General features: G+C 39.0%; 1 protein-coding gene across 1 annotated transcript; it reads right to left on the bottom strand.

Moving 5' to 3' along the window:
• Positions 1-985: 985 nt before the first annotated feature.
• On the bottom strand, positions 986-1,120 carry LOC118538816 (thymosin beta-4-like). Its single transcript, XM_078074134.1, has one exon. The coding sequence runs from the start codon at positions 1,118-1,120 to the stop codon at positions 986-988; it is 135 nt and encodes a 44-aa protein (XP_077930260.1).
• Positions 1,121-14,821: the final 13,701 nt, after the last annotated feature.

Below are 14,821 nucleotides of genomic sequence, written 5' to 3'. Positions count from 1 at the left end.
GTTCAAACCAGAGATGGTTGTCTAAATGGATTGTCAGGACAGAGAACTGAAGACAGCAGCAGCTAGGAGCAGGGGTAGAAGCTAAGAGATAGGAGAGCCAAGAAGGTCTAAAGTAGGTAGTGTCTGATGCTAGTAGAAAAATAGGATGGAGGGGCACCTGGGTGGCTCAGTCGTTGGGCGTCTGCCTTGGGCTCAGGTCATGATCCCAGAGTCCTGGGATCAGCCCTGCATCGGGCTCCCTGCTCCACGGGAAGCCTGCTTCTCCCTCTCCCACTCCCCCTGCTTGTGTCCCCTCTCTTGCTGTGTCTCTCTCTAGCAAATAAATAAAATCTTAAAAAAAAAAAAGAAAAGAAAAAAATAGGATGGAAAAGCTGGAAGACTCCCAGACAGGTTGCTGTGCCTGATGCTGAACTTTTATACCCTGTCAGTGACAGTGTTTGTGTGAGAGGGATGGACCCGTTTAAAAGCATAACTAAAAGAAAGACAAGAGTAGCTTTGGATTATTCTGAAGTCCACTCTCTGTCATTGATCTCGGGGTCACTGATTTAGATACAACTTTGTCCAACAAAATTCCGCCCACCCCCCGCAGGTTTTAAAACTTTTTATTTGCATATTAAAAACTTGTGCATTCCAGTAATTAAAATCATTTGAGAAAAAAAAAAGAAGGCACTCTAACTGCACTGCATTTGACAGCCTGCAGGGCACCTGGGACTGGCTTGGTTTTTACCCTCGATTTCATGGTCATCCCACCCAGCTTCTTCCTTTACCAACACGCAAGTTCTTTTCTTTCCCTGCCAGCCGGACAGGCAGATGGGAGAGGCAGGCGCGGCCTTCCTGGTTGGTTCTCCATTCTTTGATGTACAAAGGGATAGCAGTCATTTAAACTTGATCCAACTCTTCGCATCTTACAAAGTTAAACAACTAAAGGAAGTAAAGTGAGAAGGCAATGCTGATGGAATGGAGAGTGCATATTGGTGGCGCCTCCTTAGGGTTCCTCTGCTTGCTTCTCCTGTTCCGTCGTCTCTCTTGAAGGCAGTGAATTTTTCTCTTGCGTTTCTGTGTTCTTTAATTTTGACTTACTGAATTTCTCAATCTCAGGCATACCAGGTTTGTCAGACATGGTTGCAGAGGAAGCCAAGCAAGGTGTGGGAACTGGGAAGGTCTGGTCTGTACAGTGGCCACCGTTGAGTGCCTCCAGCAAAGTTTTCATTATTTTTACTTATCCCCAATCTTCTGAAAGAAATATTGAGCACTAGTATTCCAATTTTGGGTATGAAATCTACTAAGCATGACTTTGACCTAGCTGTCATGGTTTTTGACTTTGCCTTAAGAGTTTTCTGGCTCCCAGTTCAGGGTGTGAGATAGAGAATTCTCTGCCCTTGCTTTGGAATCAGACCTCACTGTGGCCACATCAGATAAGGATTGACAGACCTCACAATAGCCTTGAATCTGTTTCCAGTCCCTCAGCCTGGTGATCCTGATATGCAAAGCTCTGGCTGGGGATTCTAGAAGGCCCGCCAAAGTACTCTATAGCCCATGTAAAGTTGACTCTGTGATTCTGCTTAATAATGCAATTTAACTGTATTTTGGAAAATAGAATTACTTCTCAAAACAAACAGGGATAAGCACCCATCAGTGATTAACTGACATGCTTATCACAGAATGAGGATGTGTGTTCCCCACGTGCCTCCCGAGTCTAATGTTGAGGGTGCAGTTATACAAAGGTGTTTACGCTCATCTGGCATCAATAATACAGAGGATGGGGAAGAAAAGGGAAAGGAGGTGTCAGGATAATAAGAAAGAACTCAAAGGGAGACTGAGCCCAACAAAGAAAATAGGAAAACCAGGAGGAAGTACATTCTCTCTGTTCAGAAAGTCAATATTTATGCTAAAGTTCTAATCCCAGTTCAGTAATTTTCCAACTTTGACAACCAAAGTAGGTAATTGAGGCCCAAAGTAGGAAAACACACGCCCGATTGTCATTAACCAGTTTTTGCCTGAATTATCTAGACCTTTACCTTACTTTTCCACTCAATCTTGTATGGTCTGTCCTGGGACAGAAATAGCAAGAGAGAAAAAATCCACTATTCCCTGGGGACTTTGTGTCTAACTAGTAGAAAGACAATGGCAAAATGAGAGGGGAAACAAGAAGGAAATAGTGCAGCACACTTGTGCCATGAAAACGCACACATATATCATTTAATTCTTAGCAGAGAAAACCTTGGGAATTTACTTGTGGGTTTTTTTGTTTTTTGTTTTTTGTTTTTGTGGGTATTCTTTTAATGGGATACCAGTCAAGGATAAAAAATGATACTGAACTTCCCTAAAAAGTGCATACATAGATATACTAAAGTTGAGCAAAGACTGTAAACACTGAAAAAATAATTTCTTGATGAGATTTGGGGGTAACTTCTTAGACTAACTGTGGCTATACATTAACACAGAAACAAGGGGAACCCAGAATGTCTCCAAGCTCAATGTGAGGGAAAGGTAAGGGAAAAAGATGAAATACCCAGTCTGTGATTAAGGACAGCTCTGTGTGCAGTAAAGTATTGTTTTTGTAAAGTTTTTACGGACGTAAAGAAAATGTTTGCAAAACATCAAAGAAAGCAAGGAAATCTCATCATCCATGATCTAAATATCAAAAGTCTATGCATTTTCAACTTTGGCAAAATTGGAGGATCTCCTTATCCCAATAAGGACCCTACAAAGCTGCAAATATCATCTGAGAGTAAATAGATGGGGGAAGAAGAATCAAGGGACAGTAGGTCGATGGAGTTGGAAAACCTGTAATTATTTGCAACTTCTATTGATACACAGCAGCTGTATTTGATATACACGGGCACACTTAACATAATAAAACAACAATAATCATGCTACATACGTACAAAAGTGTCTGTTTATCCTTTGTTGAGATTTTCTTTGTGCATAACATTTTCACTGACTTTATTTGAGCCTGTGAGAAGAATCAAATTATGCTTATTAAAAATATGTGTATTTCTGGAGGGATATGCATTCCTATAACCTTCATTATGATGCTTTAATTAACCAATATGCCTCATAATAAAGTATCTAGCTGTCACCAAAATCAACACTTTTCAGTTATTAATAGATTAAGGAAAGAATGTTAATTTCTTCAAGCTCCATTTCATTTGGTCTCATTACTTCAGGAGCCAGATGGTTACAGGGCTGGACCTGTCAACAGTTACTGTGAGGAAGAATACATTCAGAAACACCAAACTGAAGTATGAATAACAGCAGAAAAATGAATTTTGAGATAGTTGTGCACAATGCAGAAGGGAGGGCAGAAAGTTATTCTGCTGAGAAATAGAGAAAATTATGAATCAGGCACATTTTAATTGATGGGGTTTCCCACACACACACCGAACACCCTCTCCTTTCCTCCCCCAACCCCATTAAATTGTCTCCCCCCCAATAATAGCCACCAGTTCCAGCTGTGCTATGGAGCAGCCTTCCATTTTTCAGGTGTCTGACGATTTCTCTTGTCCCTCATGCTGCTGGGATTTGACAGTTCTCCTACACTGTTGGTTGATTGATGATGTCAACTTGGAAGAGACAGTTCCACCAGCCGCCAATTTTTTCAAGATGTTTTCTTCTTTGATTTTAAAAATTCTTTGTGAGTGCCTCCAAAGGAAGCCACCCTGAAGGTCACCTCCAGCTCGGCTCCTCAGTCTGCTCTGTGGCTGACTTGTGTTGAGGGAGGTAAAATGAAGGGGGTAATTGCTCAGTCTACGGCCCCGGTTGGGTGAACCAATTTCTAGGTTTCCCAACAACTTTCAGGCTCCATCGTGCTGTAATTCAGCTGAGTGATGGTCACTGTTCAAAATTAAGAGACAGGATGTTGGAGTCTGAGACCGCATTTTTGGTGAAATTTCTGTGCTTTTGAGCAAGTCATTTGCTCAGAGTATACCACAGCCTCTGTTACGGGCCAGAGAGGATCAATATTTCCTGCTTGTAAAATATTTTGTGATGTGCAAGTGTGAAGTGTCACACACCTTGCATATCCATGCCACAGTAACTCACGTGGTACTGTTTTGTATTTCTAGTCATTCTTAACCACAGATGTGTCCCAGCACCTGCCCCCTAGTGGACCTGAAGCAATTTGCAACCTGCTCTTTTTTTTTTTTCAAGGGGCAATTCAAGTTGCACAGATTTGCTGATTTCAGGTGATTAGTACTTATAAGCCTTGAAACTGAAAATTTTAGCCTTATAGAGCTTGAAGGAATCTTAGAGCTTTCTTGTCCAAAACTTGCACTTTACACAAGCAAACTGAGAAACGACAAAGGTTTGAAAGACCTGTGTAAGGTCCTAGATGACATTTAACCAGCTTCAGATTGAAAAAGTAAAGAAGCAAAACAGAACTCAGAGCTGACCCCAGGCTATGAATCTTATTAAATTAAAACAGTTACATCTCTTTATAAATCCTGAAATTCACTTATCCATGCTTTTATTGATTATTTATTTGTTTGTTATTTATTTATTGAGAACCTGCTGTGTCCTAGGTGCTATTATAGGCATTTGGGGATACCTGATGAACAAGCATATCATCCAGTGGTTATTTTCAACAATCTTTTCAACTTCTACAGAAAAATTAACTTTAGAAAATTAACTTGCCCTCAATCAATTGTTTCATTCTTAATGACAACTAAAATAAAGGGTGCTTAATTAAAAATAAAAGTATATTACTTTCAGGATACATTTTCTTCCATACAATGAAAAAAATTCTGTGATTCTTTTATCCAGGCTGGTGATCTGAACTTTAAAAGGGGAGAGAATCTAGTTGAACTGTCTAAAGGAAAGAAATTCTAGTAGATCTGAAGAGGAACATTTACTGTCCATGAGCTACTTAACGCTTCTCTCTGAAAGCACCAGGCTCTTCAATCAGCTCTGTCTTTAAAGTTTCTCTCCTCCTCCCCAAGTTGATTAGAACCAATCTTCTGAGAAAATACAAAGGTGTGAGCAGAGGATGCTTGGTTCTAAATGAGCCGTAGGCAAACTTGATACAAAAATAACCTTCAGAAAAAGGAAACTGTCAACGGGACACATTATTTTTCTCCCAGAATTCAAAATGATCACAGGTACATTGAGTACCATGGAAAAGTAAGTTATAGGCTTCCAGGTAAAGATGATCTGCATAACTAAGTAGAACAATGCCAAAATGAAACTTGACACTTAATTCTAGGCATTAAAATTTACCATATAGTCAACAATTATGACACAAGAGAGTCCTCTTTCTATTCTTCCATCTGGGCTAACTGTATTTATCCTGAGAACTCTAGTGGCTCATCATTGGTGTAGACTGAGAACACCACTGGCAGTTAGACTTGTTTGGGTAAACAAGGCAAGCAGGCAGGTCAGGCCCTGGAAATATTTATCTGGGTAAGAATTGAGTAGCCTTTCGGGAGAGATCCCATCCTAATGGCGGAGCGAGACTTGCATATTTAAGTTTGGTTCTATAAAGTGTCTCAGCCATTGGAGAGCAGGGTAAATCTTAATATAGTACATGGTTTGTCGCTGGTATTTTCCCAAGCCAATTCATCCACCTCTGTGTCCTTGAGACCTGGAAAGGGGAGAATGAATAGAATAAACTGAATAAACTCTTTTCTCACAAGCTTGTTGCTGTCATTGGAAATCCAAAGCATCTCGGATTACAATGAAAGTGAGGCATTCTCTTCCTTGGGGCATCGGGTATTTGACACACGTTGGGCTCCAGCCCATGATTCCAACCATAACTCCAGTTATAATGAGAGCTGGGGTCTGGCTTGGTTTTTGTTTGTTTGTTTTGTGGTTTGTTGGCATTATCCATCACCCATAGCCTCAGCAGCAGCCAGAGGCAGTGCCTGGTGGTGCCGGAGGCTGGAACAAGGGATGACATTGTCTTAGATGTTCCTTGGCAGGGACCTCCAGCAAGAGCAAGAGCAAGGGCTCAGGTGCCAGATCACCAAAGAGGATCAGAGAAGGAGGGAAAGAGAGTGGGAGGCACCTCTTGCTAGCTCAAAGGATTTGTTTGTGAGTACACAATAACAGAACCCCAGGGGTTCCTGCAAATAGCTGGGGGAAGGAGGTAGAGATTTTGAAGGGAATAAAAGGTGTTCCAGAGGTTTCACAGTTGGAGTTATAAATAAAGCCCAGGAAATACTGTTAAGTGGCCCCATTTTACACTTAGAATGATGTGACCTGGGAATTAAAAAAAAAAAAAAATCTTTTAAGTAGTAGGGTAGTCCTTTGTAAAAACAAAAACAAAAACAGAAGAGAGCCATGATTTCTATGTTTAGTCTTTGTTATGCCTCTGACTACCAGAACTTGGAAAGGCCCTTCTGTTTTTTAATTCACCATGTTAGAATGTTATCATTGGGTATCATTCAGGTAGGTCTCTGGGGAATCATATTTAAAAGTCCTATAGCTGTAGCTATTTATTCTCTACTATTTAAAAGAGCCCTAACATTCTCAGCTTGACTAAACTTGGGACAGCTTTCTTCCTGGCTATAAGCCCCTGACCTCCCTTTCCTTTGGCATTTACTTTAGAAAAGTTGTGACTATAAATTCTTTCTCTACCCCTTTGAGATCTAAATCTCCCAGCCTCTTGCCAGTTTTAATCCAGGGACATCTTTCTCAAAGACCTGGGAGCCATCCCTTTGCATGTAATCCTCAAGAAAAATAACACCCTGTCTTCCAGCATCTGGTTTCCATAAGCACCAATTACCAAATCCTGGTGGCCTAATCTCCCCACTAACATTCTTTAGTCCTTTTCCCCTAGCCTATCCCAGTGCTTAAAGCTCTCCCACCTCTTGTTCAGTGGAATTCCGTTTACTCTCTCCGCTCTATTGCAGTAGTCTTGCATGAAGTGTTGCTTTTTAAATTCTGTCCAGTGCGATTTTTCTTTGATACCACCTGTAGACCAGACTCTTTCCTCTGTTGTCTAGACTAATCCTGGCCAGGGGCAGGAGGGTTTTTACCTGATCTAAGATCCCCTTGCTGCTCTTCTGAACCCGATATAAAGGAACTTCCCTCTAGTTCTTAAGGTACAACATTACCCTCACTCCTCTTGAGATGTCCCTGTTCTTACAAGTAGGATTTGCCCTTAGTCTGTGTTTCTCAATTTTCTTTCTGGGAAACTGCCTGGTTTTTGTCTTGTGTCCTGACTGTTACCCTGTCTTGGTAGATATCAGTTCCACATTGTTCTCTTCCTGCCTGTGGACATCTCTAGGCTTGTTACATCAGCTTGGATTCCATGTTCCCTGCCTGGACTGAGACTGGCATAATGTTGAGGCCCTTTGGAGGCAAAGTTTACCATTTCAAATGATACAGCCTTTGGGCATTTGCAGCCAGGTCACCTCTCCCTGGCTCCCCTTATCTTGACTCAGTGTATTAGTCTAATTTCAAATCCTTGCTCCTGCCTTTCTGGCTTATTTTATTGTGATCTGGTGAATTCTCCCTGTTGACTTCTGAAGTTTTTGAAAAGGAAAATTAAGTGGCCTCTGGGTCAACCTTAAAAGGTAGATTGGGGAGCCTGGCTGGCTTAAATTGGTAGAGCATATGACTCTTGATCTCAGGGTCATAAATTCAAGCCCCATGTTAGGCTTGAAGCCTACTCAAAAAAAATGAAAATGAAAAAATAAAAGGGAGATTATAAGCATTCATTATTGTAATCCTTTTAATATCCTATGAAAGAGATATTTGCTACCCTCATTTTAGAGAAGAGTAAACTGAGGCTCAGAAAAGTTGACTTGTCCAAAGACACAGGACCAGAACTCAGCAAGATTGTTGAATTCTTTTAAATGCTATTTTTAACTGGAATCCTCCTGCTTGTAAATCTTGCGCTCTCTCTTCTGTACCATGCTGAATTCCTTCTGGTTGTAAATAGTATTAATGAAACACCTTCACAAAGTTTTCAGGGGACCAATGTAAAATTTAATTCAGCAATTTGGGATATTATTTTCAGTGGAAATTTAATAAAATTATAAGGCACTGTAATAAATACTATATATAATTATATATGCCTTGCATAATTATAAGGCCTACCTGAATACTTTGGGAATCCTTAAAAACTGGTTTTGGTGAGTCTTTTAGTAAACATTTTAGAGATTTGTACTTGGGCTTTTTTATATGTATACTTTATGTTTTCGTGAGAGGTGTTTTTCCTTAGCATCTGCTTCTCTCACCCCATCACACGTATTCTCCCACACAGTTTACTCATACTGTATTATGCCTTTCTATTAAACATTCTTGCTGTCTATTGAGCTATTTTCTAGGATTCTACCATCATATCAGTCACATTTAAAACCCCAAGATAAGAATTGACAAAGCAGTATAATGTTTTTTGGTTTATGTTAATCTGAGAAGTTTGGGACAATAAGGGAAGGTGGGTCTAGTGTTTCCTGAGCACCTTTTAGTTTCCAAGCATAATGGGTTCCTTCCCCAGGGCAAGTTGGCCAACTTTTAGAATTCTAGTCATTAGGTGGTAATTTTTAGGGCAGTCCATCCTGCTTCCCTCTAAAGTATGAGGATCAAAGTACAGATTACTGCCCCCGGTTCACAGTTCACTTGAAACATTGCTCACTAACTCACTTTGAGGCAGGAATGACACTGGCTAGATCACCTTAAAATGATGTATTAGTTTTCTATTGCCACTGTAACAGATTGCCACAAATTAACTGGCTTAAAGCAACACAGATTAATTATTTTACAGTTCTGGAGGTCAGAAATCCAAAATCATTTTCACTGGGCTAAAATCAAGATGTCAATAAATTTGTGTTCCTTCTGGAGATTCCAGGGGAGAATCTGGGTTTTCTGGGGTTTGTTTGTTTTTGTTTGTTTGTTTTTGCCTTTTCCCGCTTCTAGAGATCACCCAAGTTTCTTGGCTCAAGGCCACTTCTCTCATTGTCAAAGCCAGTAATATAGCATATTTTCTCCTTTCTGACCTCTGTTTCTATCCTTTTATCTTCTCTCTCTGACTCTTAAAATGCCACCTTTTTATGATGACCCTGCAGTTAAATTGTGCCCACCAGGATAATCCAGAATAATCTTTCCATCTCAAGATCCTTAACTAAATCACATTTAACAATTCCCTGTACCATATAAGGCAACATATTTATAGGTCCTAGGGATTAGGATGTGGACATTATGGGGGAACTATTTTCAGCCTACAACAAATGGTTTCTCTTTTTTAATGCTGATGGCAAAACGGGTAAAAGAATAAAATAGCCTAACCTGTTTTTCTTTCTTTTCTTTCTCTTCCTTCCTTCTTCTCTCCTTGTTTTCCTTCCTCCTCTCCTCCTTCCCTTCCTATGTCCCTTCCTTTCCCTTTCCCTCCCTCTTTCTTTCAACATTAGATCTGATCCTTTTAGAAAGAGTGGGCTTCAGGGTGCTGGAAAGAGTACATGGAGTGATAAACTATAAACTCTGGGTCCTGGTTGTAACTCTCCCATTGTTATCAAAGAATCAGAAACACTACTTTCTGTTATTCTGCTATCAATCTGAAATACATGAATGGTGCATTTTTATTGTTATTGAAATATATATCAATCCCATTCTCTCTAGTTCAGGGAAAAATTGGTCTAAAATAGAAGTCATACAAAGATCACACCTCATATTTTCTAAATTTTAAGAACAATAATATTATTTTGTAATACATTGCTATACAGTATCATTAGGGAACCTCAAAAACATAAATCTGCCATAGTAAAAAAAAAAAAAAGACATGCAACCATGTAAAGTAAAAACAAAATAATTCATTACATGGGATTATTTTCTAGCTTTCTTTTTATCAAATTCTGGCTGGATTCCTCAAACACAAAAAAATTTTTTGACAGCTGAACATATTCTTTCCTAAATTTTAACATGTCTTAGGGGATAATCAGTAGTTTTCAAAAGCTTATACAATAACTCCAACTGCATGCATTTAGCAGATTACTTGTTCCAGTTCTTTTCTAGAAACAAATACACCATAAGGCCAATGCACTTATAACAACTGTGGATCATCTGGAACTTTAAAAATCTGAGAAAAGAGCTGTTCCCATCAGTCCTAATAAGCAGGTGAAAAATAGAATTCTCCAAAGGGCTTTACCTACATACATTTTAAAATTTCTCATGTCAAAAGAAACCTCTTCTGCTTTTAATATAAACAAGGGACAAAATTAAATGCAAAAGAGTCTCCTAATGCAAGATTGAGATTCTCAGAGGAACATCAATTTTCCCACATTCCACACATTCTGAATATTAAGGTATCACATTTAAGACAGTAGCTAGTTCTGAAAAACACAGTATTTGAAGTATAATGGATACAAATGAAAGGAATGGCAGGCAGTCTCACTTTTTTAGTATGTATGACCACAGCAGAGTCAATTCTTGATTATTCAGTCTAATCATTGAGAGTTAATATGATCTTTGTCTCTCTTGTTTTCCCCTTCCTTTTCTGTTTCCCCTTCCACTAAAGGACCTTCAAGCTCAGGAAGAAGAAATAAAGGAGAGTAGGCAATTTGGTTTCCAATTCATTGCTCAATTACTGGTTCAGGAAATGTGGATGCAGGGCCAGATTGAAATCATCATTAATCAGAAAATATTACCCATATCTTGTCCCTTGAGTAACTTATCATGAAAATGAGGATCTTAGGCTTTTACTCTTAAATGGTTCCTACAAATGGTCTACAAATGACCACCAAAGATGATTTCCTCTAAAGCCGTTTGAATTTTTAAAAATTGTACTTGTTTTTTATTTCAAGGAAAGGTTATGTATATAAGAAATAGGATAGAGGCAAACTCAGTGGACAGTTTACCAGAGGTGGAAACAGGTGTATGCCATATGAAATAATCCATACATTTTGACTTGACCACTCTTCCCAGCTTTTAAGAAATATACAGAGAATTTGCAGCAAAGATGCTGTTGAATAACAATAGCAACACTCTGTATTTATATAACACCTTTCTTTCAGAGAGTTCAGAGGGCTTTATAAACAGTATCTCATTAATCTTCACAACTTCCCTATATGGAAGGCAGTTTCAGCTATCATTACTCACATCTTTATCAACAAGGAAACAGTTGCCTGCAGAGTGGCTAAGCAACTTGTCCAAGGTCACTGAGGGAGTGAGTGGCAAAGCCAAGAATAAAACTCAGGGCTTTGACCTTCCAGTTTAGTATTCTCTCCAGGAAGCCACATTGAAGGAAGAGCAACTTCTAACATGCATATTCATAAGTCTCCCAAGAAAAATTTAGCATTTCTCAATATTTTCATCAGCCCAACTTTGATGCTAATTGGTGGCCATTTGATATAAAATCCAATGGTTGTAGTAAGAGGGATCTATTCAAACTGTACTTTGATAACACATAGGTCTTAGTCCCTAAGCCCCTCATTACTCACCTAGATTCTAGCAGTTGATTGCACATAACTCATTGGACCAACCAGGAAAAAGAACACTGAGGAGCATACAGTGGCCACACAGGATAGGAAGACCCTGCTTGAAATGACTAAGCTGTCAGTCTCCCTGCCAAAAAATAGGTGGGTAATGCCTGTTAGAGTAAATCGCCACTAGTTAGTTCAATAAACATTTCTTTATTATTTATCATTTATTGTGTATTAGGCATGAGCTAAGGGTGCACACCTGTCCTCAGGTAGTTTATGATCGAGTGGAAAAATAGAGAAATGGGTGCACGAGTCATCATAGGAGAGGATGATGACTATCTTGCCTGGGGTCATTAGAGAAAGCTGAAACCTAACTCCAACTCCCAAAGCTCTTGTCCAGCCATGCCATTAGATTCAAACATGGCATCTCCTTTTCCTGGACCTCTCTTCCACTTCTGCTTGCATGGCAGACATGTTCTAATCTTCAGGTAACAGCTTCACTGCATCTCCTCAGAGAGGTCTTCCTGACCTTTCCAACAGGTTTCCCCTTGTTGTCAGTCACAGAACTCTATTTTTCCTTAGAGCTTTCCTCTACATTGGTTTAGTAGAGCTGTTTGTTAACCAGTTTATAATCTGTCTCCCTCTCCAAACTGTAAGCTCCACAGAGAGCAGGAACCATGATTATTGAATAATGTGCACTCAGACAGGGTGACACCCCTTAGCTTCTCTCTCACCCTACATAAAATAAGAATCATGACACTTACCTCCTAGCATTATTGTAAAAGTTAAATGTATAAATAGACACAAAACTGCATCACATGACATTAGGCACATAAATTCAATAAATGGTAATCTGAATGGCATTAGATGTCTATGGACTTAACAATGTGCAAGTTATTGATTACTTTGTCAAATGTCATTTTCTTTTTTTTTTTTTTTTGTGGAGCAATAGGAGTGGAGTTGAAGAAGCCAAGTTAATGAATAATAACTTTCTTTATAGACATATAATTGTGAAAAGAAATCAAAACTCAAATTGCATAGGAGAATGTAGGATTGCAGGGTATGTGTGTGTGATGGGCTTGTGTGTATGTGTCTGTGTGTATGAATTATATGCTGAGAGATTGAAAAATAAATACAGGATAAGAGAGGCAGAATTGATGGAAGGTGGTATCAATGAAACATGAGAATATGAAGAAATTAGTCTTCAACATAACAAGGAACAGTTCTGTGAGATAGGAGAGAAAGATGCACAGATGAATGTAGATGTAATAGAAATTATTTTTATAGTGAACATTTCCTGAGTAGTCAGTAACTGGTAAGCACTATACTAAGTGCTTTCTTACTTGAAAGTACGTACCTTTATTTTCATCAGTTTCTATGTAAGGAAACCAAAGATTAGAGGGGTTACATAACTGCTGAAGGTCACACACATAACCAGTGGTATCAGCAGGTGTTGCTGCCACCATGACAGGTCGAAATCACACTGCTAAGTTACTTCTCACATGCATAAGTCAGTGGAGGCATTTTCTAAATTGAAAGTGCTGAATCCTGATCATCTTTAATTTCCCGGGGAGGAAAGAAATCATTTTTGAGAGTGTATGTATGTTTGAGAGGGTATGAGGGCAATGTGATGTTGGAAGAATTTGAGAAGAATGTTGAAAGTTGGAATAATGACCATGGGATTTGCAGCAGACGTTAGGTACCAGAAGTTGTGCGTTTCCAGTGTCCCTCATCTCAGCTCCATGAGAAGCCTCAGTATTAGAAAGACTAGGAGAATAGTTAGCTTGACCCAAGATTGGAGAGTTTTTGCTGAAGTCTAAGGGAGAAAGAGGATGGATGATGCTAGTAAGGAGGTGAATAAATTAGCTAACCATGAGATCTAGACTAGATAGCTAAATATGTGAGCCCAGGGGGAGACTTATAATTGCTTAGGGACAGAAAAGAAAAGTCAAAGAATTGGAAAACAGTAAGATCAGAATGGGAATAAGGTAGCAGGAAAAATAAAAGATCTGATTTAGTAATTTCAGGAATATACTAAAAGTGAAAGATGACAAGACCCAGGGGAGGCTCTTGAAATTGAATAAGGATGGAGATCTTAAAACAATACTATGTGGAGTTACCCAGAGAAACTGGATTCAAAGACGGGGCTTTATGGTATATAAGCATAAGTCTTGTGGATGTAAAGTGTGGTTTTCTAGTAGAGAGGACATTCTTTGTCTCTGATGTGTCTGAACACACCCTGGAATCCCACAAAGGAGGCTACCTGCTTTTCCTTGGTTTGTGGTTTGATAATGTTAACTATAAAGAAGCCCTTTGTCTTTATCTCTCACACTAGTTGGCATTCTCTTAAAACAATCTACAGTTTCTGCCAAAATATGTTCAGGAAATATGAGCTACTGCAGCGTGTGACCCCTTTAGATAACCACAAACTGAATCATGGAAGACAGTTCAGCTGAGTAATAAAATATAATCAGATTGGCAGGCGGCATCAGACTCGGCCATGCCCGTACAGACCTTCTTTTAACCCAGTTTAACAAGTTGCTCTCCAAAAGTTATTTATTCCCCCTGTCAACATTCTTATTGTGGAAATGATAGCCATCAAATCTCTTTTAGGTCCTAATCCTATTCTTTTCTCTTCTGCCTCAGGTAGCGAAACGCCTCATAGAAGCAATATCCTTTGAGTCAGCCAAGTGATTTGTTTGATATTGATCATTTGCTCGAAGGAATAGCTATCAACTAAAAATAATAATAATAAATGTAATATCCTCATCATTAGCCATGTAGGAAATTCAAAATAAATACCTGCAACCAAAATTACTTTGAAATCTTATGATGCTTGGATTAGTGTAGGTAGCTGTCCAACCAGAGGTAATCTGCCATCTCACTCCAAATGTCAGTCCTACTTAGTATAGCATCACTACAAGGTACTCCTAGACTTTCACATGTCACTCTAAACCCCATTCTTAACAGAGCTCTCAGGCTAATAGGGCCAAATGAGGTTGGTAGCTACATAGAGATGATCTTTAAACTGAATCCCGTATTTAATAGCAATGACAAATTTAAGAAATTACTGTATGGATTCACCGATTTAAAAATGATAATAAATCATAGGAAATCAAAAGTTAGTCAGGATCATTGCTTGGCAGATCCATTCTTAGGTCTAACCAAATGTCTTTCATAATTTGATTTGTATTTATTGGCTATTTTCTCTGTGCCATATATTGTTCTTAGTATTTTTGAGTGTGTCTTTTACTACATTCAATGCTATTATTATCTTTATTCTATAAACTAGAAAAATGAAGGTTGGGGAATTTAAGTACCTTGCTCCCAACTAGTAATTGATGGATCCTGAATTTGGACCTAGGTAGTTGGACTCTAGAGACTGAACTTATAAGCACTGTGTTAGTCCACCTATGTGTGCCTCTCTTTCAAATGGGATTTAAAACAGCAAAAAGAATATC

The sequence above is a fragment of the Halichoerus grypus genome, chromosome 6 (genome assembly GCF_964656455.1).
Source record: "Halichoerus grypus chromosome 6, mHalGry1.hap1.1, whole genome shotgun sequence".
NCBI classification, from domain to species: domain Eukaryota; kingdom Metazoa; phylum Chordata; class Mammalia; order Carnivora; family Phocidae; genus Halichoerus; species Halichoerus grypus.
The sequence above is the reverse complement of the archived record's forward strand: the minus strand, read 5'-3'. Positions and strand labels throughout refer to the sequence as shown.

Bases quoted from the DNA above. Each gene is read 5' to 3' on its own strand.
- LOC118538816 (XM_078074134.1), bottom strand. From the start codon at position 1,120: ATGTCTGACAAACCTGGTATGCCTGAGATTGAGAAATTCAGTAAGTCA.